The 22,164-nt window shown below is 33.6% G+C and overlaps 1 protein-coding gene across 1 annotated transcript in view; it reads left to right on the top strand.

Annotated features, from left to right (window-relative positions):
- The window catches only part of LOC129220321 (nose resistant to fluoxetine protein 6-like), a 125,583-nt gene that overhangs the window by 71,820 nt on the left and 31,599 nt on the right, over window positions 1-22,164 (top strand). Inside the window, exon 5 of the mRNA XM_054854724.1 lies at window positions 18,987-19,074. Within this exon, the coding sequence (XP_054710699.1) occupies window positions 18,987-19,074 (88 nt within the window). The remainder of the gene's footprint in view (window positions 1-18,986; window positions 19,075-22,164) is intronic.

Raw genomic sequence — 22,164 nt, 5'->3', positions numbered from 1 at the left:
CTTTCATATTTATAGTGCTGCGATAAGCGTGAATATCCATTAAGTTCACGAAGCTGTTTCGTGATTACGTTTAAGTCAGAAAAGTTTAGAATGTTTAATAGAACACAAGTTAAATACTTTAACGGCATTAAGACCAGGATATTTCGGTCGATATATTACCGTTAAAGTATATAATGCAGTTATTTCATAGAATATCTAGTTATTCCATGAAATAACTGACCGTGTCCATTAATGTGTGTAATATGTTATTAATTTGACACTTTAACTAGTTATTCTATGAAATAACTAGGTATTCTATAAATTATATAATGAGAGACAGTTAAAGTGCAAAATAAAAAATTTATCTAAAATGAAATAACTATATATAGGTACTCTATAAATAAACTAATGATAGACAATTAAAATAAAAAAGAAGCAACTTATCTTATTTATGCAGCGTATAAGTGGTATTTATGGAAACGTACCATAAAATCCTTTGTTACAACAAGGATTACTTAAATCAAGGATTACTTGAAATTACCGGAATGAACTGGCGCCAACACGCTAAATAAATTCTCTCCCTGTGGCCTGGAATAGTTCGTAAATGCACTGGGGGATGAAGGTAAATGTATTTGTCGTGCAAGATTATATGATATAGATTATTTTACACTTTAACGGGCTGCAGATCGTTATTCTATAAAATAACCAGCTAAACCATGAAGAACAAGAGATTTTTACACTTTAACGGACACGATCAGTTATTCCATGAAATAACTGCAGATCGTTATTCTATGAAATAACCAGCTAAACCATGAAGAACAAGAGATTTTTACACTTTAACGGACACGATCAGTTATTCCATGAAATAACTGCAGATCGTTATTCTATGAAATAACCAGCTAAACCATGAAGAACAAGAGATTTTTACACTTTAACGGACACGATCAGTTATTCCATGAAATAACTGCAGATCGTTATTCTATGAAATAACCAGCTAAACCATGAAGAACAAGAGATTTTTACACTTTAACGGACACGATCAGTTATTCCATGAAATAACTAGGTATTCTATAAAATAACGGATTTCATACTTTAACGGTAACAGATATATATCATGATATATATCACGATACATATCTGATATTTATTTTGAAAATATCATGATATTTTGATATTTTCGATATTTATTTTTTCAAAGTACGACTTTTGCGACGTAAAAATTAAGTGTATTAATCATATTGATATTATTCTTTTATTATTAAAAATAATCAAAAAGTGAAATAGTATATTCATGTACTATATTAATGTGTCATTAATATTATGTAAATATTATATTCTTTCTTTATTTTCTATTCATAAAATTATTAGTAATTAACAATTTTAATTAGTCAGGAAAAAAAAATGTTTTATGGACATGTACTGACTAATGCATATTTCTTACTTCTGAAACATATAAAATTCGTACAAGTAGTTAACCAAAGAAAAATGAGTAAAGCATCTAATGCTTAAGCAATTCAATTAAAATTAATAGAAATGTATCGGTTATGCTACATTTTATTTCCTATAGATTAAATTATTAAGTTTTACAAATGATTGCAAAAATATCATTTATTTTTAAATACAAAGTTGAAAGAAACATTAATTTTAAAATTAATGCAACATAATAATAACATAAGAAAATAAAAAACAGTGCTTTGAGTAAACAGTTACGATTTAATAACTTGAGTTTGCACTGATTAAAAATATCGGATATATATCAAAATATTCGATATACATCAAAATATCGGATATTTTCGATATTTTCGAAAATATCATTATATTTTCGAACCTGATTAAGACATTACAAAAGAACCTACTGTAGTTGTTTTTTCAACTGATTGCCAAGTGAATAAAAGATCCACCAAAATAATAATGACAATTTTTTGTTAAATTTTAAAGCAAAAGAAAATGACTGTCTCGGTACGAGTCGGCAAAAAAACCGTGCTTTTACTAAGGGTTTTTGAAAGACCTAAGCTCAGAACGTTGAAGGGACATTGAAACAAGTAATGTGTGGGATCGTTAACAATATAGATACGCGGGTACGAATACGGAAACGGATCATTCATGTCTAGATCCGCAAATATGGATACGGCACGGTCCTCAACTTTTTAACCTAATTTAGTCTTGGTTTAAGAGTAAAATGTTTGACGGTCTTCTCGTCAGTGTAAAGGCACAACTTCTTTAAAAAATTGCGAAAATATCATCAAAAATATGAGTTATTCGCAGAAGTTCTTAGAAGAGTCGTTAAGAGTCCGTAGAAATGAGACGGCGGGAAGAACTTGACAGCGCTGCATTTATAAATAAAATGTGAAAAAATATTTCTAGTTTGCTCATTTGACGTAACAGTCCAAAACTACTACATTTACTTAGTCTAGTTAGAAATAATTTTTCGCATTTTGTTTTATCAGAAATGCAGCACTGGCCCATTCTTCCTACTGGCGCAATTACACAGCTGGGGATGTCTTTACAAACGGTAAACACATAATTTAGACTAACTTTTTTTTCAAAGCGCAAAAAAAAAACAAAATGAAGAATAATATTCCCAAAATCAACAAAAATTGACTATTTAATTGCTGAAATGATACTTTATAGTTTTTAGAAGAAATAAAGAATTAATTTAAATGAAATTTTACAGTATTTTGTTGCTACTTGTGTGAAGAATTTCAAATATTATGTAATAAAATTTAAGTCTAAAATATCCGTAACTCAGTAAAACTCAAACCGTACAACGTTCCATAAGAAGCATAGTTTGAAAAAAGAAAAAAAAAGGGGCAAACTACGTGATAGCATAGAAGTGCACAGGCTCAAAATTCTATAAAAAAACGCTTGCTTTTCAATAAAATGTACAGTGAAGCAGAAAACGCAGCACATAAAACTCATAGTACACGAACTTTCGCTAAAAGTTTTCGAAGTTGGTATTTAGCTGAAGCACAGTAAAGTTCAGAATTATCATATCCTTAGAGTTAGCACCTTTACATTTGACAATTTTTTGTCTCTCAGAATTCGGCATAGTAGTGTCTATGTCTTGCGGTTTTGTGCGTATTATTTTTGCGTTTTTGTGCGTTATATTTCAACTGAAAGGGGGTGCTCAACCCCCTCCCCCAAACTTCATAAGTGTGGGGAGGGGGATTAAAAAATACAGGTAGTTATTGAAATAATGGAAACACTCTGTGACAAATGAGTTGGAAATCACTCACACTGGCGAATCCAGATGGTGATTGAGTTCTGTGGTCACTTATGCTGCTATTGTTCGTTTTTTAGACATTACAATCCGCTTCAATATCGGTCGGTTTCTTAGACTGTGAACTTCTCTTTCCGTTCACTATTTTGCTTTGCCGAGGTTGTCTTACCACACTGTGTGTATGCTGTCATGACTTTAGATGCTGCACATTTAGAAACGCCCAAAAGTGAGATGTTTCAGTTACAATTGCTCCAGCTAGACGTTCTCTAACAATTTCGCCTCTTTTACAATTTAAGGTTTACAACTTGAGAGGTCCGACATTTCAGGCTTGAAAAAAATCCAAGACTTCCAAAACTTAACTTACGCCACCATATACTACCAGAATATATACATTGCTAATTTAAAAAAAAACATATCTAGTTTTATTCTTTGGTACTTACGAAGCTCATTCAAAAATGTCACATTTATTCACAGGTGTTTCCATTATTTTGATGACTACCTGTACATTGAACTGAAAAAACAATGCTATATATTATCATATACACTAGTAATATGCATATACATTGAAATAAAATAATTATTCACAAAAAAAAAAACAGCTGGGGAAATTAAATGTTTCTAAATTTGTGGCATTTTCTGTGCTACGCCTAATGTTAAATTAAGGGGACATTGAGCAGCACAATACTATTAGTAAATCTAAAAAAAAAGGGGTGTCCTGGACTCTAGCTCAAATAAAGTTTTTTTGAACCACCCTAATGTTCATTTGTTTTAAAGTTGCGTTCACTTTATTAGTTAAGTTTCTCTGCGTAGTTTACTGCCTTTTGTCACTATTAAAACACGGAAATCTTTATTTGTTTGAGAGGATCACAAAAGGAAATCTCTTACAGGTCCACATTTCCGTATTGCCTCAATATAGAAGAAATAATTACCCGTTTCGAAGAACAATTTTAGGCTACCAAGTTTGATAGAAAAATAAAGAAAAAAGTGCCTTAATTCGTCTTCGCAAAAGCGTTGCATTAATGCTTACTTGCAATTAAACCAATATTTAACTAGCTTTGTCTCCAATCGTATCTCAATATGTGTGTAGAAATGTTAATGCATGCCCATGTGGATACGAAATTTATATCAAGATGTTTCTTCACAAATTGACCTCTTTACTCGGAAAAAATTTTCACCGATTCTGTAGCTTTATGAAAAAATTTCATATTTTTATTTAATCATTTGTGCTATCAATAACTTTCCTTTTTCTTCTGCGTTTTACATTTTTTTAATACTGACTAGCTGCTTCGCCCGGCTTTGCACGGTCTACCTTGAAAATAAAAGGTATGTCGGACGGCTTGAAAGGAAAAAAAATCAGTAAAATTTAGCGGCAGGTTGCGGAAAAATAACCAAAAAGGAAACATTTTAAATCCCCCGATTACAGGAAAAGAGTCAAAACAAAATACAGAAATTTACTTGTTCAAATTCGAGAGACAAAAATTTCAACAGATCTTTCGTCTCAATGATTTTCTTCACGCTATAAATTTTAATAAAGGCATTGTTGCTGAAAGTTGAGATGAAGCACTGAATAATAATTTGAATGAAGAAAAGCCTTCGAAAAATCGGAATTTTATGTCGAAATCTAAGTGTCATAATTAATAGTTTTTAACTGATATCTCCCCGATAATTATTCTCGGAGGATTATGTTAAATAGCCAAACATAAAGACGGGGAGATAAAGAATCCATCGATTCCTGGTTCCGTGGTCAGTTCACTGTCGTTCGGGAGAGGTCACTTGGACATACATACATTGTTACATATATAGGTACATACGCATATTTTATGTTTGCTACAAGAAACTGGATACCATTCCAGGCATCACACTATTCCTTGAAAAGTGTGCTGTTGATTTATTGAACTCTTATACAAGAACAGTGAAACTTCGGTAGCTCGACATGCAGATAACTCGACAACCCCGGTAAATCGTCATTTATTTTTCTTATAATTCTTTTAATGCTAATTTCAATGTGCGAAAACCTCTCTAACTTGATACACATTTGCAATTTCTATTCCAGTCCAGTTTTCGCTACCAATATTCTTTCATATTGACCTTTTCTTAGAATTTTAAGCTGTGGTTTCTTGGTCAGTCAATTCTTTGCTGGAAACCTCTCTTTAAAATAAATGTATCCAAGGAAGTCCTCTTGATATAGAAGGCGCCATGGCATGTTTCTCAAATAAGTGTGAGCAGGACTTTTTATCTGACTGACAAGAAGCGTTTATCTCTTTTCAAAAATTATGGATTTATACCTCACAAGGTATTAAAATAATAGAGAAAGTAATGCAAATGTGGAAAGCCTGTTTTCATTTTTGGTGTATCTAGTTTTTTTATCAATGAAATTTGTCTAAATTCTGGAAAACATTTCAAAAAAAGATTATAGCAATAACCGCTTTTCGTTTTGTGCAAAACATTACGTTTACAATGTATTAATAATAGATAATAATAAATTGAATCTTTAACCCGATTTTCAAAATGTGCTGGTTATGTGGAAACATTTGTTTTCTGGATAAGGACACTAACTAAAAAAATTCATACTTAAATGTGTATTTATTATACATAACAAAACTAATACAAAGGCTTAAGAATTAAAACTTTTAAATAAAAAAATAAAATAAAAAAATAAATAAAATGAAATGTTTACTTGCAAAAGTCACAAATGTAATGATCATTCACACATCCAGCGCACAAAGTATGGCACCAAGACTCACACACCAAACATCTGATCCAAAGTTCCCCTTGAACATAATTCAAAAAAGCCTATCCGAAAAAAATGCAAATGGCTTCCACGTTACCAGCATAGCCCTATTGAACTATGAAAATAAAACTACGCTATATTTTCAAGCTAAGAGTCCACTTAAATGTTCCAGATTGTAGAGTGTTTTTTGCTTAACCAATAACTGCCTTAGTACTAAGAAATAGCTTAATGGACTATGTAATTAAACCAACTTTAAAGACTTACCTCAAGAGTTTGAAAAATCAAGAAAAACTTAAAACAACAACTTCACTGATAATAAACCACGAGTTGACTACCAACGCTCCTACAGGCTTACTAAACAAACACAGTTTCAAGTTGATGCGTTCACGGCATAAGTACAACGCCTCACAAGCCGTACAGGTTATGTTTCCACATTACCAACACGTTTCCACATTTGCACCACTTCCTCTATATGTAATTTTATAACTTTCAAAAACCGAAAAGAAAATTCATTTGCTAGAATTAATTTTCATGAAATAAATTTTAAGCGTTAGTAAGTAACACAGAAACTCGTCATAAATTAAAATCATGGTACCTCAGTAAGTCGACATTCGTTTAAGTCGACATGCTTTCATGCTCCCTTGGGGTGTTCGAGTTATCGGGGTTCCACTGTATTGCATTTTTCACCAATCACTTAGTTAAAATTTTTAAGAAAAACTGAGAAAACGGATATTTTTAAAACCTACCCAAACACGATAAATAAGAGTTCCTCCTGTTTTCGGCATTTTTGTTTTTTCGCTTTGACTTTGTCTCAAACGTTCTTGTAAATCATTGCAAGGAAAGGTGAATTTCTTTCTAGATCAGAAATGCAATATAACTATCAGAATATAAAACACTCAATGAAATATTGGCATATTCAATTGATTTAATAGAATATTAATATCTTTTCACCACTTGATTTTTTTGCATTCGAAAAGAAATGAATTTTACAGTCTACTGCGCCTTTATCATGATACCTTCATCCAAAAAAATCATAATAAAAGTAAAGGAATAGTTTCAGAAAACATCTTAAAAATCAGCCAAAAAATATATTTCAAAAATTAATCATTCTCCCGGATTCCTTCAGGGCGCTCTCGAAATTTCTAAACCTCAAATAAACCTAAAATTAACCTCAATTTATGCAGTCATACAATACATAAACGTATACTTTCTTCCACTATATATTTTCTTTTACGGCAAAAAAAAAAAAAAAAAACCCGAAAGCTAAGGCAAGAAAACTCAGCTAAAGACTTATTACGCTTTATGCATATTAATGACACTTGGTGGTTCTAACAGCGGTTCTCTCCACGATAAATGATTGCGCTATTTACGTAACTTCCGTATTTTCGTGAATGAGACAGAGAACGCACATGTTAACCAACGTGTTCGATAACATTACATTTAATTACAAAAATTCATGTCCCAGGATTCCTGTACTCAAATCAAGGTCCTGGTACGCAAATGTATGAGGACCTTGAAAATATTATCGTCAATCTAGAGATGGGTTATTCTACTGCACTAAACTCCCGACTCGCCGCGGAACAGAGTGGCAACAACTGCGGATAAGCAAATCCACGGATAATATGCAAATTAGGCAAAACGAGGGTAAGAGAAATAATTTGAATTTTGACATTTTGAATTCAAATTATGTTTTTCGCAATCACGAGTGTGTGTATGTAGGCGTGTGTTTGTGTATGGGGGGTATGTGTGTTTGTGTATGGGGGGTATGTGTGTTTGTGTGTAGGGGGTATGTGTATGTGTGTGTAGGCATGTGTGTTTGTGTCTGTGCGCTGGCATAAGTGTGTGGGTAGTTGTGTGTATGAATGTGTGTGGGGGGGGAATGTGTATGGTATGTGTAGGCATATGTGTTTGTGTCTGTGTGCAGGCATGAATGTGTGGGTAGTTGTGTGTATGTGTATGTTTTTTGTGTGTGTATGGGTAGGTGTCTGTATGTATGCATGTGTGTATGCGATTGTGTGTGTGTTTGTGTGTGTGTGTGTGTGCAGTTGTGTATGTATGCGCGTGTGTGTAGGACATGGATGCAACCTGGAGAGGGCTTTCGCTGTAGAAACAGCATCGTGAGGAGCCGGCCGACGGTGGTCTTGCGGAATGTGAAGGTGGGAAAATAAAATGATAGGACGCCAAAAACAGTCAAATAAAAGCAATAAGCAATCGTGATTGCTCAAAAATTTTTGTGAACACAATGCTTCCTTTTTACAAAAAAGTAAGTATTGTATTCGCAAAAAAATTTTCATTCAAAAATCGACCTTAATTTCTATTTTGCTCATCCCCGAATGAACGTCGAGTATTTTTTTCGACTTGACCACACGTGGATAAGTGCCTAAGAACGTATAGACACGCGAAATACACATTTTTACGCGATTCCCGAGTTAATTACAACGAATTTTCTCGTGACGTCTGTATGTACGTATGTGCGGATGTATGTCGCATAACTCGAGAACGATATGTCCTAGAAAGTTGAAATTTGGTACGTAGACTCCTAGTGGGTTCTAGTTGTGCACCTCCCCTTTTGGTTGCATTCGGGTGTATCTAAAGGGGTCTTTTGCTCCTTTTTGGGGGGAAATCATTGTTAATTTCGATGTAAACTCAAGTGGTGTTATAATTTGGCACACACTTGGCGATGTATAGCCAGTCTTTTGGTCGCCAAGTTTTGTCGCCAACTTGGCGACAAATTGGGCGATTTTTTTAAAATTTGGTTTCAATGTGGTCACTTTTTTTTGACATTTAGAGAGTAAACAATTGAATCACATTAAAATTGCCAATAATGGGGAAATGACATTAAATTGGAGTCAAAGGAAGTCATGTGATGCACACATCAGCTCGTTTCATATTTAGTACAATAATAATATCTCTCAGCACAAATTTAGGCATGATAAACGTTTATATAGACCAGTGGTCAGGGCCGTCCGAACGGGGGGGGCGAGCGGGGCAATCACCCCGGGCGCCACAAAATGAGGGGGTGCCGCAAGGCGTCCCTTGTTTCGACGGAACACGAAGACATTCACACGAAATGAGGGGCGCCGCGAGGTGCAGCGTCCCTCATCGTATAAAATGCCCCAATTGTATAAAATTAGGGGGGGCCTTGCGGCGCCCCCTCATTTCGTGTATCATAGATACACAGTCATAGACACACAAAATAGAGAATCATTGCAATGATTCTCTATTTTTTCCTAGGACGCGAAAATATTCCTCTCTTTAAGTCTCCAAAACATTCGTTTAATTTGTATTATTAAAGTAGATACAATTTTTGAAAATATTAAAATCAAACAAAAGGCACTTCGCCTTTCTCTAGTTCTCACCAAATTTGCTTGAATTCTGCCCCTGCGTGCAGGGACGTTACGAGAAAAAAGATTTAAGGGGCACATTGAAAAAACAAAAAACAAAAATTTTTTTTTTTTTTTTTTTGATCCGATAGGAAAATGGTCAAAAGGCGTCCGGTCAACATTTTGAAACTTTAAATTTTAAAAAACGCAATTTTAGCCTTAAAAGCGCGATTATAGGCCATGTTTATTGACGTTAGGGTAAGGGAGGGAGCTCAGAGACTGTTTCAGATCGATTATTTTTTTAAATAGATTGAAATCAATTCCTTCTCTCCCTGCAAATTTCCGAAATTGAATTTTCAAAAACGAAACTTTAGACAAACTTTGAAGATTTTTTGGATAGGAGGGTCTGAAGCATTTTCCCCGGAAAATTGTTCAAAATTATGATCTAAATAATTTAAGCAATTTTTTACATTCAGGGGCTGTTCCGCTTAAATTTTTTGTAAGTGTCGTTTAAAAAACCCATTGCTTGTGATATTAAAGAAAGGCGGCATGGAGACCCTTGCACGAATATTTTCTTATACTCAAGTCTTAAAACGCAATTTGTAAGGCCATTTTTGTAATTTTAGGCCCAGTGAATTTTCGAAGTTAGAGCTCCAAAAACGAAATTCTGCGCGATTGTCGATATTGTTGAGTATTTGTGGGCTTCTCCCTAAAACTTACAAATATTCGATGCAAAAGAATATTATCTTTGTTTTTAACATATATGAAAGCTGGTTTATATAAGTTGGTATAAGTAAAACCAAAAAAAACTCTTGAAAAGAATCATTGGATGAGTCCAGATCGAAATTAAATTTTGGATGTAATTTATTTCGATACATACATTTTCCATTTATTATCAACAAATTATTTATTCGTGTTCTTAGTTTGATCGATATGAATAACCAATTCAGTTTTAATTGTTTTTTGTCTAGTGGAATAACATTTTACTAGATAGATATTTTGATTTTTAATATTTCCATTTTTCGGCAAGTTTTGGGGGCATCAATGTTTCACATATATTAGAAATAGATTCATTGTTTATGTGTTAGTTTGTATTATGCACGGCCCTCTGATTTTTCTGTTCATTAATACGTAAAAAATTCAAATATGACGCGTTCATGCATATTCTGCACTGATGTTATAACTAACTTGATTTCTTTTGAGCAATCACGATTGCTTATTGCTTTCATTTGACTGTTTTGATGTGCTATCATTTTATTTTCCCTCCAGCAACCTCTGCAGCATCACCGTCGATCGGTTCCTCACGATGCTGCACCTCTAGCGAAAACCGTCTCCAGGTTTCGTCAATATCCTACACTTCACTCATACATACACGCACTTACACACATATACATGTATATACCTACACACACATACACACACCTACACACATACACACACACACACACCTACACACTCACATACACACAACTACCCACACACTCATGCCTGCACACAGATAAAAACACATATGCCTACACACGCATACACATACCTCCCCGCACACACCTACACACATACACATACCCCTATACACAAACACACATACCCCTACACACATACCCCCACACACAAACACACACGCCTACATATACACGTACATTCGTGATTGCGAAAAACATAATTTGAATTCAAGATGATAAAATTCATTTTTTTTTTTTTTTGCGTAAAGGGGGTAGGGGACACCAGGAAACTGTTGCCCTGGAAGATGTCAACTCTTCGGACGGCCCTGCCAGTGGTAGGTGTTAGCGGTTCCAACAGTGGTTCCTTCCGCAATAAGTTTATTCCGCTATTTATATAACTTCCGTATTAGCGTAAATGAGACAGAGAAAGTACATGTTCTCCTCAACGTGTTCGATAACAAAACTTCAAAGTTCAAAGATTCATTCCCAAGACTCGTGTGGTAAAATCAAGGTCCCTGTACGCAAATGTATAAGGTCCTTGAAAATACTATCATCAATCAAGAGATGGACAAATTAGTATGCGGTAAACGTGAATTTTGTTATATTTGAGCTTACAGGTTAACTATGTCAACCTACTCGAGATATTGAGCGAATTATGGTAGCAGCGAGTTGTTCGATAAACTGGAGATATTAAGCGAATTATGTAACAGGTTGACTATTTTCAAATGCTGTAGAGATTAAAAGAATTATGGGGGAGGTGGTGGCAACAAGTGTTATATTTTACTAGCTGAGTGCCCGGCGTTGCACGGGCTACTTAAAAAATGAAAGAGATATCCAATTCATGTTTTTGTATTACTCTGACATCAGTTTCCAAAGTACTAAGGAGTGAATAAATACGCGTAATGCAATGTTTGCAAAACACCAGTAGAGCATATTTTTGGCAAAAATCTCTTTAACGTTAATCATAGTTATCAATGATAAAAATAATGAGTATTTTCAATTAGCACAAAAGATGAAAATATATGCATTATCACCTATAATCTGTGCTCACGTTAAAATGAATTACATCTGATAGACTATACCTGAAATATTTATGTACATTTACAATCAGCTTTTTACATGAAATGACACACACTTTTTGGTTGATTACGTGAAACTAAAGCACCGAGACTAAATAAATACCAATAAGCATTAATTTAATACCAAGTCATCTGATTCCAATCTAGCTTTAGTTAAAATCCTTAAACACAATCTTTTTTGTTCAACTCTGTTTCACTTAAAGAAATCCAAACATTCTTAATTTAACATGTTCTTTTGACCATACAAACTTTGTTTCAAAAATAGAAACAGGAAGGAAACAGAGAGTTTATACAATTTGAAAACTTACCCATGTGACGGGAAAAAGATCTACTAAATAAACATAATTAGTCGTACATCCTAAATGTACCAAAATATGAGGCCGGTGAATGATAAGCATACACTACAATCAATAAACATAGCTAAAGAGACAACTTTCATATGCTGAAAAGAGTTAAGGCCGTGGAATGATAAAAATAAAAAAAAGAAAGAGACGATAAAATAAAGGCTATTTCCGAATAGAGCAACCAATTTTAAACTAATTTAAAATGAAATTCTAGATGGAAACGTTGTTTTAAGATTTGGACAGCAGCCAAAAAATCTCTTTTAAAACAATTAAAAGAATTTTACTTGCTCAGCCATATGCAAAATGGCAACAGGAAAGAAATAAAAATTCCTGAATAACGTTATGTTAATTAACGTTTTAATTAATTTATCCGTTAATTAAAGTCGCACAAGTACGAAATTGGTCCTATTGTTTTCTTTGGAAAATTTCGAATTGATCGGTATCTCGTTTGACTCCCGATTCGCAGCGGTTCTCGAGAAGATAAGATCTTCAGACAGACAGACAGACAGACGCGAACAGATTTTAATATAATAGTGGATAATGCTGCAAGTATCTACAATTATACTGCAAGTGTTCAATCTCTATCAGTTTATTTCTTTTTCAATATTTCATTTGGTAAGAGATTTTTCTTTCACATTTCATTCAGTAATATTGCTTGGGAAAAAAATGTAATAAATATCACCGCCCGGCAACAGAAGCAACTCAATTATAAAAGACAGTATTGGAGAAAGTCATGGTTTCATGCAATACAACTTGCAACTGATTTGTTCTCCAATACTACAATTCGCGTAAAACATTAATGATGATGCTTCTGTTGGTTGCATTTGGTTATCTAAACGAATAGCGAATACCTAAAATCAGAAAATCTTTTATTTTCTAAATTAAGAAATTTTAATCGATATTTAGTACGGTTTTCTTCTTTAATTTTTGAGTTGTATTGTTTCTGTTGCCAGTTTATGTAGACGAAACTGGATCTTTGTTTGGACAGTGAAAACGTTTTCCTAGAACGAAATAATATCTCACTCCGACACTCCAGGTGTAATTTAAATACAAACTAGGATAATTTTTTTTTGTATCTTAATGAGTTGTTTATACATTAGCACGCTTCACTTGAAGATATGATTTTTTCAACGATTTCGGGGAGACTTTGGCTCGCATGAACTCTGATATATTTTTCAAAACATTCCTTTTCAGGAAGAATTTGATTGACAAATCAAACGTCAAAATGAGTATTTTTTTTTTTTTTTTTTTTTTTTTTTTTTGCACATTCTATAACTATAGCATACGGTTTTTAGAGTTAACCTCTTTTCATCTTAGCAAATTCACCTTTTTGGAACACACTGAATTAAAAATTTATCTGATGTTAAATGTTCGAAGAAAAGTTGTACATCTCTCCCTCTCTCTCTTTTGGACACAAAAACAGAAAAAGAGAATTGGGGGCACCCCGAACTAAAATTTTCGAGAGGGAGGCGGGAGATTTTCAATTTGCCGAATTCAACTCCGAATTTTGCCGAGAGCACAGGATTTTTTTTTTTTTTTTGTTTTGAAAATTGAAGTCTTACAATGCTGTATATACAAATTTTCCGAATCGTCAGACAAAATGATTCCCGTTAGTACATTTTTGAAAGGTCACTGTGTGTGTGACCTCTGAAGTGCCTGAAAAGAAAAGATATTTTAAATCTCAATAATTTTCTCACTGCTGCTGCCATCTTTCGTCTAAATTAGAAATAATTGAGATTTGCAAAAATGGAGTCATATTTAAATATTTATTTGCGTTCCATGGGGGAACAGGGAACACAAATAAATATTTGTGTGCCACAAGAAGCAATGAAAAACCAGCAAATCCCTAGTAACAACCTTTCCACCTCACGGTAGAAAAAAAATTGTATATTTTGTTTAAAAGGTACTACATTTCGGCATACCACCTAGAGATTGATGATTCTCGAGAGGTCCTATCCGATAAAGCAAAAAATAACTCGTACAGAAGGTAAATGGGGCTAAAACTGAATTGCGGTTTCATAAAACAAATACTCTTCTTTGCTTTTTTTTTTTTTTTTTTTTTACAAAGAATGTAAAGGTTCAAGTTTTAGGAAGAGGTACTTTTTTCCAAAAATCTTACATGAAACCTTTAATTTTGCGTAGAAGAATGTTTAAGAATGTTTAAAAAACAGTCGATATTTTTAGCCATTAATATATTCAGAGGGTATTTCGCTGTTTAACCATTTGGGGGGTAAGGTTAGGGCGATGGATGCTACTATAAAAAAAATAATTACATTTTCTGAAATGTTCTTCATTTTTCAAAAACATTTTCAACATTTTTATACTGTTAAACTTAACCTCAAGCTGACTCTTCGCGATTTCATACCGGTATGAATCAAAAAGGTTTTTCATTAAAAAAAAAAATCTTCAACCTTGGATCACTAAATTTTTCTTTTCCGCTATTTGCTTATTTCAGTTGAATGAACCATTCAAAATAATTACAGAACACTAATTAATTATTTTCGTAGCATTGCATCTTATTACCTTGCAAAATCCTCTTCCGTACAGCACCGATGCGGTTATGTCCTCGTGTAATAGAAGGTTAAGCGTTGCCTTGGTGCAAAGACAACAAAATCTCCAACGTTTATATTCTAGAATATTCCCTGCTCATAATTTACATCTGACATCTTGAACTTCCTTATGGTTGAAAAAAGAAATACTGCTAAGTCTCCTTTGTTTTGTTTTAATTCATTTCACTGTGCGGTTTGTGTTAAAAATCTGCACCCGTAAAAAAATAAATAAATAAATAATGCATAACAAATCAATAAGTATGCGTCTGGAGTTCAAGCCTAAGAGTCACAAATATCGAAGACGACTGATTTATTCCCATTTTTTCTAAAAAGATACATGACGTACTTGAAGAAACCTTCACTTTTAGCTTTTGAAGCATGCTTGACCTAAGACCAACTTCAGCAATAAGGATCATATAAAAATTATGAACGATTTTATGTCTACTATAAGTTTCTCAAGCGTTTCGTTTCATTCATTTAGAAGAGACTAGCTTACTACCAGGCGTTGCCCGGGTGCTTTTTAATGCAACATATCTTTTGGATTATCAAATGTATGAATTCTATCTGAGCGTAAAAAAATTACATTCACCCAGCTTTCTAGGCTCAAATCTTCAAAATACTTTAAATAACACAGAGAATCAATCATTTGCTGAAAAAGTAACATCAACTTAAAGCAAAACAGTATGAAGAATATTGTTTCGGTTCTGTAGTGTACACCGGTACGTTGTCTGAGGTTGAATCAGACGGGCGGTACATAAATTGTCTTAATGAAAAGATAAATGATTGTCTTTTGCACGTCTTGTGGGACAACCTTTTACGTGATGCTTCGAAAGAAAAGCGTTGTGCCTCCTTTGTAGGTTTTGCTTTCCCCAAGATTTAAAAAAAATGCAACAGTACTTTCCACGTACAATTTATTCGAAAATAAATCATTGAATGCTTCCTTAGAAAGAGTCGTGAGCTTACCAAAAAAGAAGTCAATCCCTATTATCAGGCACAAATATATACAAAAAAGTCTTCTTGGACACAGTTATAATATTTTCAGATTAATTTAAAATCATCTTCAATGTCCAAAAGCTAAACAGATAGTCAACCGTACAGAAAATAAAGAATTCACTCAGTGTTGTTAATAGACGATAACACTCTTTTTTGGCGGTGTTTTTCGAATGAAGGTATCAAGTGATAGGTTATTTTGTATGTTTTCAGGCAAGCACATTTCGCAGAAAAAGTATGTTTAGTATAAAAACACTTTACAAAGTGTGTCTGCTCGCTCTTTCCAAGGTTCATGTCTTGTAACGATTTGAAATTTGTCAAGATTTAAGTTCTAGTTCAAATTTTTAAAACGTAATACTTGCCGGAAATGTTATACATGATATCTCACACTGATGCAGGTAGAGAGAGCACGTATTTAAGTTTGTTGCTTTAGACAGAGAATTTTTTAGAGAACATCAAAATTTTAATTTATAGGGCCACAGTCGTTGTGAGGGGTGGGAATAGGTCCACTGACTACATTGCAGTCATTATTTTAAGTTATGTAAAACATTAAAAATGGAAGTGGGTGCACGTGAACTATTGAACACACTTTTAAAAAAACCGTCAATTAAACTGCGTTATAGAGAAAGAAGTAAGCATGCACATTTTGGTCACTATCCGTGTTAGATGGATCATGACAAAAATTGCAAATCATGATTATTTTGCAATTTATTTGCGAAATTAGAATTTTTTACCCTTGTTCTTTGTTAGACTTCAGCGATTAAACTTAGTTGGATTGAATCAGGTTAAGATCCGACGTAAATCATGGAATCGTATAAAGAACAATGCATATTGGTTTTAAGGACCATCCAACATTTAATTGTTGAAGCTTCTACATGGATAATGAATGAATTATTGATACCGAGATGATTTTGGTATTTTCTGGCCTGTTCATGTGGGAAATACTAATCTCTAATTTCGTTCTACCATTACTGCAACGGAAATACCAAAAGAAAGCATGCAAAGTAAGTAAAATAGAACTGTCGAAGACCGCTATTCAAAACACTAAATAGTAGCATTCCGATTTCGTTCAGTTTTCTTGCCAAACATGCTTTACGCTAGTCGCGAATCGGCATTCACGGTAAACTTTGAGAATACCTTTAGTTTTGATTGCATTTAAAATATTTCCTGGTGGTTATAAGTTGCAAATCATTTTTATTAGCTTGGAATCAAAGTTCCTAAATTTAACAATAGTAGTTAATCTTTGAAGAAACTTCATCTAGGGCAATTTCTTACGGGCTATTCATTTAGACTAAATTAAAAACTATACACAAATTCGTTCGTGTAGAAAAGGGCAATTTTATGACTCAAAATGTGAATTCAGACCTCTTTGGGTCTTTTTAAAATTCCAAAAACCCGCCTATATGAACTCCTGAGCAACAATTTACCTCTGTGCTAAATGTGGAAGAAATCCGACGAAAAAACTGGATTTGTAGAAGAAACATACACACACACACTCACACACCTACAAACATATATCCATTTATATATATATATATAGATAGATTTGCCCCTGTTTTTTGATCACCTGGAGCGACTTCTATCAAACCGAATTAGATTATCGGTTATAGTTGAACCGAATTGCTTAAAAATTCGACGTAAATCAAGGAATAGTTTAAAGAAAATTTACATATTGCAAATTGGTTATATAAGGATCATAAAACATTAAATTAAATTTCTGTTGGAATTATGAAATAGATGTGGTTTTAATAAAAGTAGTCTAATGCTGAAACAGTCGAAGATTGTACGTCAATATTGAATGCAATATTATTATCTTACTCATGTTTGTATTTTCTCTACTATTAACGGGAAAAACACTGGTCAAAAATTACACACAACCCTTTTCACTGTTGTGGATTTTATGATCAAACAATATTTTAAAATTATAATCTAACAGTAGCATTCTAAGTAAGTAGAGTCATGAGTAGCATCAATGGACCCCTTGGCTTCGTAGGTCGCAGTTCAAGAAACGACGTACAGCATCATTTCTTATATCTACGGCTTTCTCGCCAAACATGCTTTAACGCTCATCGCTAAACGGCATTGACGACCATCGTTCAGGATACGTTTTGTGTTGATTGCATTTAAAATAGCTCCTGGTGGTTATATGTTGATAACGGTTTTCATTTGTTTTGAACCAATGTTCACAAATTTAACGATTAAAGTTAATCTTTGAAGAAACTTCATCTAGGGCAGATTTTTACGGCCTATTCATTTAGACTAAATTCATAACTTTACAAAAATTCGTTCGTGCATAAAAGAGCAATTTTATGACTTAAAATATGAAATTAGACCTCTTTGGGTGTCTTTAAAATTCCAAAAACCCGCCTATATGAATTCTTGAGCAACAATTTACCTTAGTGCCAAATTTGGAAGAAATCCGACGAAAACTGTGGATTTGTATAAGGAACATACACACATACCCACACACCCACAAACATACATCCATTTATATATATATAGAAGATAAAATAAAATGGAGAGAGGGAAGACTTTCATTCGTGAAGGAAAGACACCAAGTCACGCGGTAGATTTTGAAAAAAAGCATTGGAAGAAATCAGATTTCTTTCGCTAGTTTCACGCGAAACGTGTCAACCATTCGTCGTTGTTGAGTCACGTGACTTGAGCTCTTTGCCCAAGCTTTTGCTGAGCCAATGATTCGACTTGACCCCTTCATTTTAATTCCTGCTTATCGATCTCCCTTCGCTATGCACTTCACCCAAAGCCTAAAGAATTATCTCAAATCGTTGTGACTGGTAGATACCAGTTGTAATACATATATTATAACTTTAATAAATGCTTATTGGTCTCACTTCACCCAAAGCCTGAAAAATTATCTCAAATCATTGTGACTGGTAGATACTAGTTGTAATACAAATTTTCAACTTTAATGAATTTTTTAATTTTAATGAATAATTTCTACAAAAATAATTACACAACCTTGAATTTTACGCAAATGTTTGTAATTACTCTAAGCAAGGTTTTTAAAGTAATTTTCAATTTTCATTCTTTGCTTTGCCGTTGAGATAAATCGGGAATGGGGATGGTCGTCAAGTTTTGGCGTGTGTAATTATGTTTTTGTTGGGAATATTGTTTCCTCGTCAAGCATGGGGAGGGATCAGAATTATAAGAAAGATATAGAAAAAAGTTTCGTGATGCAACATACTAGTTTTATAGTTGCAATGGAATTTCTATTTTTATTTCCAGCTTTAGATTCTGAACGTGTCTATCCTAAAATATTTCACAGTTTGAAATTTGCATTTTACATATATTTTTCTTTTTAATTACAGTCTCTCAAATGGTTATGATCAAAGCAACAACGGTCAGATGCGAAATCAAGGAAGGAAGAGGGTTCACAATCGAGCAGATAATTGTACTGTAAGTAATCACTTTTCATGTAACTTTATTGAAATATCGCGTTTTAAGACTACTTGATCACCTTTTACTTGCCTGGTTTTCAGTATAATGTTATCTTCAAATTTTATATGTTAAAACAGAATGTGGGCGATGGCCTGCGAAAGATACGGAATACGAAGTTTTAAGATGCTTAAGTTTCCAGTTGTTAAATTATACGTTTAACTATTATGATACTGAAATCTTGTCACGCAATAATGCTATAAAATTTTTACTTTTATCTTTTCTTCGTTCTTCAGATTAATCTCTGCATTTTTTAAAGACACGGTTAATAACGTTTTTGAAACTTTTTATCACAGATTATATTAAAAAATGCTCCATCGCCGTGTTAAACTTTATACAGGGTGTCCCAAAAGGTCGTTTACAAACTTAACATGCTGGTCTGCCATATCATGATGAACAAGATTTACATAGTAACATACGTTCGCAAGCCCAATGCTGGCGCACTACGCACACTAAGTCAGGCACTAACGGATGCAGAACATGTCACATATTTATTACACAAACACGATTTTACACAACATTTTAGTTTTCAAGGAAGGCTTATAGCTGTTGTTGAAATTTGCTGCCTTTCATTGTCAGACACCGTCGCAACGAACGAAGTACCGACCGTCGTAATAACGATCCATTCTGACAAGATTTCTCTGATCGCTGCGTTGTCGTTGCAACGTGATTATGAGAGCTGGCAGGACTCAAATTTTAGCAACTGCTTTAAGCTTTCCTAAAAGACTAAAATGTTGTATAAAACCGTCTTTGTATAATAGATATGTGACATGTTGTGCATCCGTTAGTGTCTGACTTTGTGTGCATGGAGTGCGCCAGCATTGCGTTTGCGAACACATGTTCCTATGTAAATCTTGTTCATCATGATATATGACAGACCAGCATGTTAAGTTTGTAAACGACCTTTTGAGACACCCTGTATTGGTGTTTTCAATGTCTATCTCAAGTTGGTGTTAATACAATCCTTCTATTTTGAGGTGAAGTAAAGGTGTGTTTGGCGTTCTAACTATGGTCTGATGAAATTTGCTAAATAAATTAAAAGCACTGGGATTTGCATCTCATGGCTTTACTAAATAAATTCGAAGTACAGACTGTCAAGAAAGTCTTCTAAAGCAATCGCAACCGTAAGCGGTTTCAATATTATGTTTGACAGGTTACCTTGAACGATTTGCATGTAATTACCAGGAGTGCCTTGATGGGAGGTGACGGGAGGCCATCGTGACCTCCCAAAAAAAATTCTTATTCGGCAAATCTTGACTGACACTTCGGGAAACTTGAAGACGTTACATTACACTCCAGGGTCCCCCGCACCTACCACTAAATGGGGTTTAACCGGTTGGGTAGAGCCCTGGAAACAGCTCTGTTTTTTGATCCAGACCAGGTGTCGAGCAACCCCTGATTCAACACGCCCAGAGATATTGATTTAGAATGGGAACTTGGAAGACTTTGCGATCACGAATATATTTAAAGTGTTCCAGTCACCCTTAACGAACACGAAGGATCTTCGACCGGCTGCCATCGAACTCAGAACCCTCCAGTTAAGAGTCCGACACCTATCTGGCTCCCTCTTTGTAGACAATATTGTAATGTAGCAGTTTTTTTTTTTTTTTTTTTTCAAATATTTTTTAACAACGCCAAATGTATTTCATCATCAAATGTAGTAGTGTATGAAAGCGAAAATAACGTTAAATTGCAGGAAGATATTTATTCAACTCTTGTATACACGTGTTTTTGTTTTTTCTTCTATTGCTTCATTCGGAAAATTGAAAATTTATCACAACCCAAAAATATAGATTCCTTTCACCTCTGGTAATTACACGTTGAAGTTTTTACACAAGTATCTGTGGATCTTAAAAATGGCCGAAACGAAAGTGTAATAATTGATCGTATTTCTTTTTCTAGGTCTCCAAAAACATAATACCCCTTTTGTTATCTTGTTTTAGTTTTTGTTGAATTTTAAGAGCAGTTCTGCCTTTTTAATTGTATCAATCATAATCATTTTTAGTTGTACACCTCTCCTTTAATTGTCTTCTGCCCTTTAAAAATATTATCATTTTATCTTAATCATAAATTATAACAAAATTACCAAATACTTCATTCCAAACTTACAATTTCTTTCAAACATTTCGTACGTAATTTCTTGAAATATTTTTTTTTTTTTTTTGACAACAGCTGTTACTTTTAAATTTTAAGAAAATTTTAAAAAACTAAGATTTGCACTGAAAATCTTATGCCTGCTTTATAAAGTGCCTCGTCCGTGTTTCATCTAATCAATTTCTCGGCGAAAGTTAAAAGGTCAAAGGTTAGCGGAGACGTTTACGCAATATTGATTTCAGTTGCCATGGTTTTCGAAGCGGGACACGTGTTTAAAAGATAAGTTCAATATAAAATTCTAACTTCACTTGTTTGCAGTTGTATTTGAGTGGTTTTTAGCCCTACAATTAAAACATGCATTGGAAAAAGAAAAATATTATTGCGAATTAGTCTTTGCGTTCCTTGTAACACGTACATTAGGTTGGGCCGAAAAACACTTTTTTTTTTTAATTTTATTTTCGATAATAGGTATTGCAGAAAAGGTGCCATTAATAGAGCAAGTGCACATAAAAAATTTGATTTTTTTCGGACAATTTCTTGATCTGCCCCAAATGGGTTGAAGTTTCGACCAAATGCTGTTTCTTTCTTCTTCTTTTTTTTTTCTCCCCCCCCCCTTTTTTTAAGCAAAATTAGTAAAAATAGTATTTTTCTAATTTCGATGATAGGTAGAGCGGGAAAGTTTGTGGTGACGCTAAATTCCCATAAAAAAATTGACGTGTGTGGTAGTTTTTCCCTTTGCAACTAATACGTAGAAGTTTTGACAGTTTTCTGTGTGTTTTTTTTTTTTTTTTTTAATGTTTTCAATAAAATTTGTCAAATAGTAAAAAAGTTTATACGCCATATTTATCTGAAATTTATCGCTTGTGATGAATTTTTAGATGCGTAATGCGTTTTAAATTAAGTACTTATTGCGTACAAATTTTTCAACTTGAAATATGCTGTTAGGAAACTTAGTTC

Source organism: Uloborus diversus, chromosome 1 (assembly GCF_026930045.1).
Source record: "Uloborus diversus isolate 005 chromosome 1, Udiv.v.3.1, whole genome shotgun sequence".
Classification (NCBI taxonomy): domain Eukaryota; kingdom Metazoa; phylum Arthropoda; class Arachnida; order Araneae; family Uloboridae; genus Uloborus; species Uloborus diversus.
This window is presented reverse-complemented; position numbering and strand designations above follow the sequence as displayed.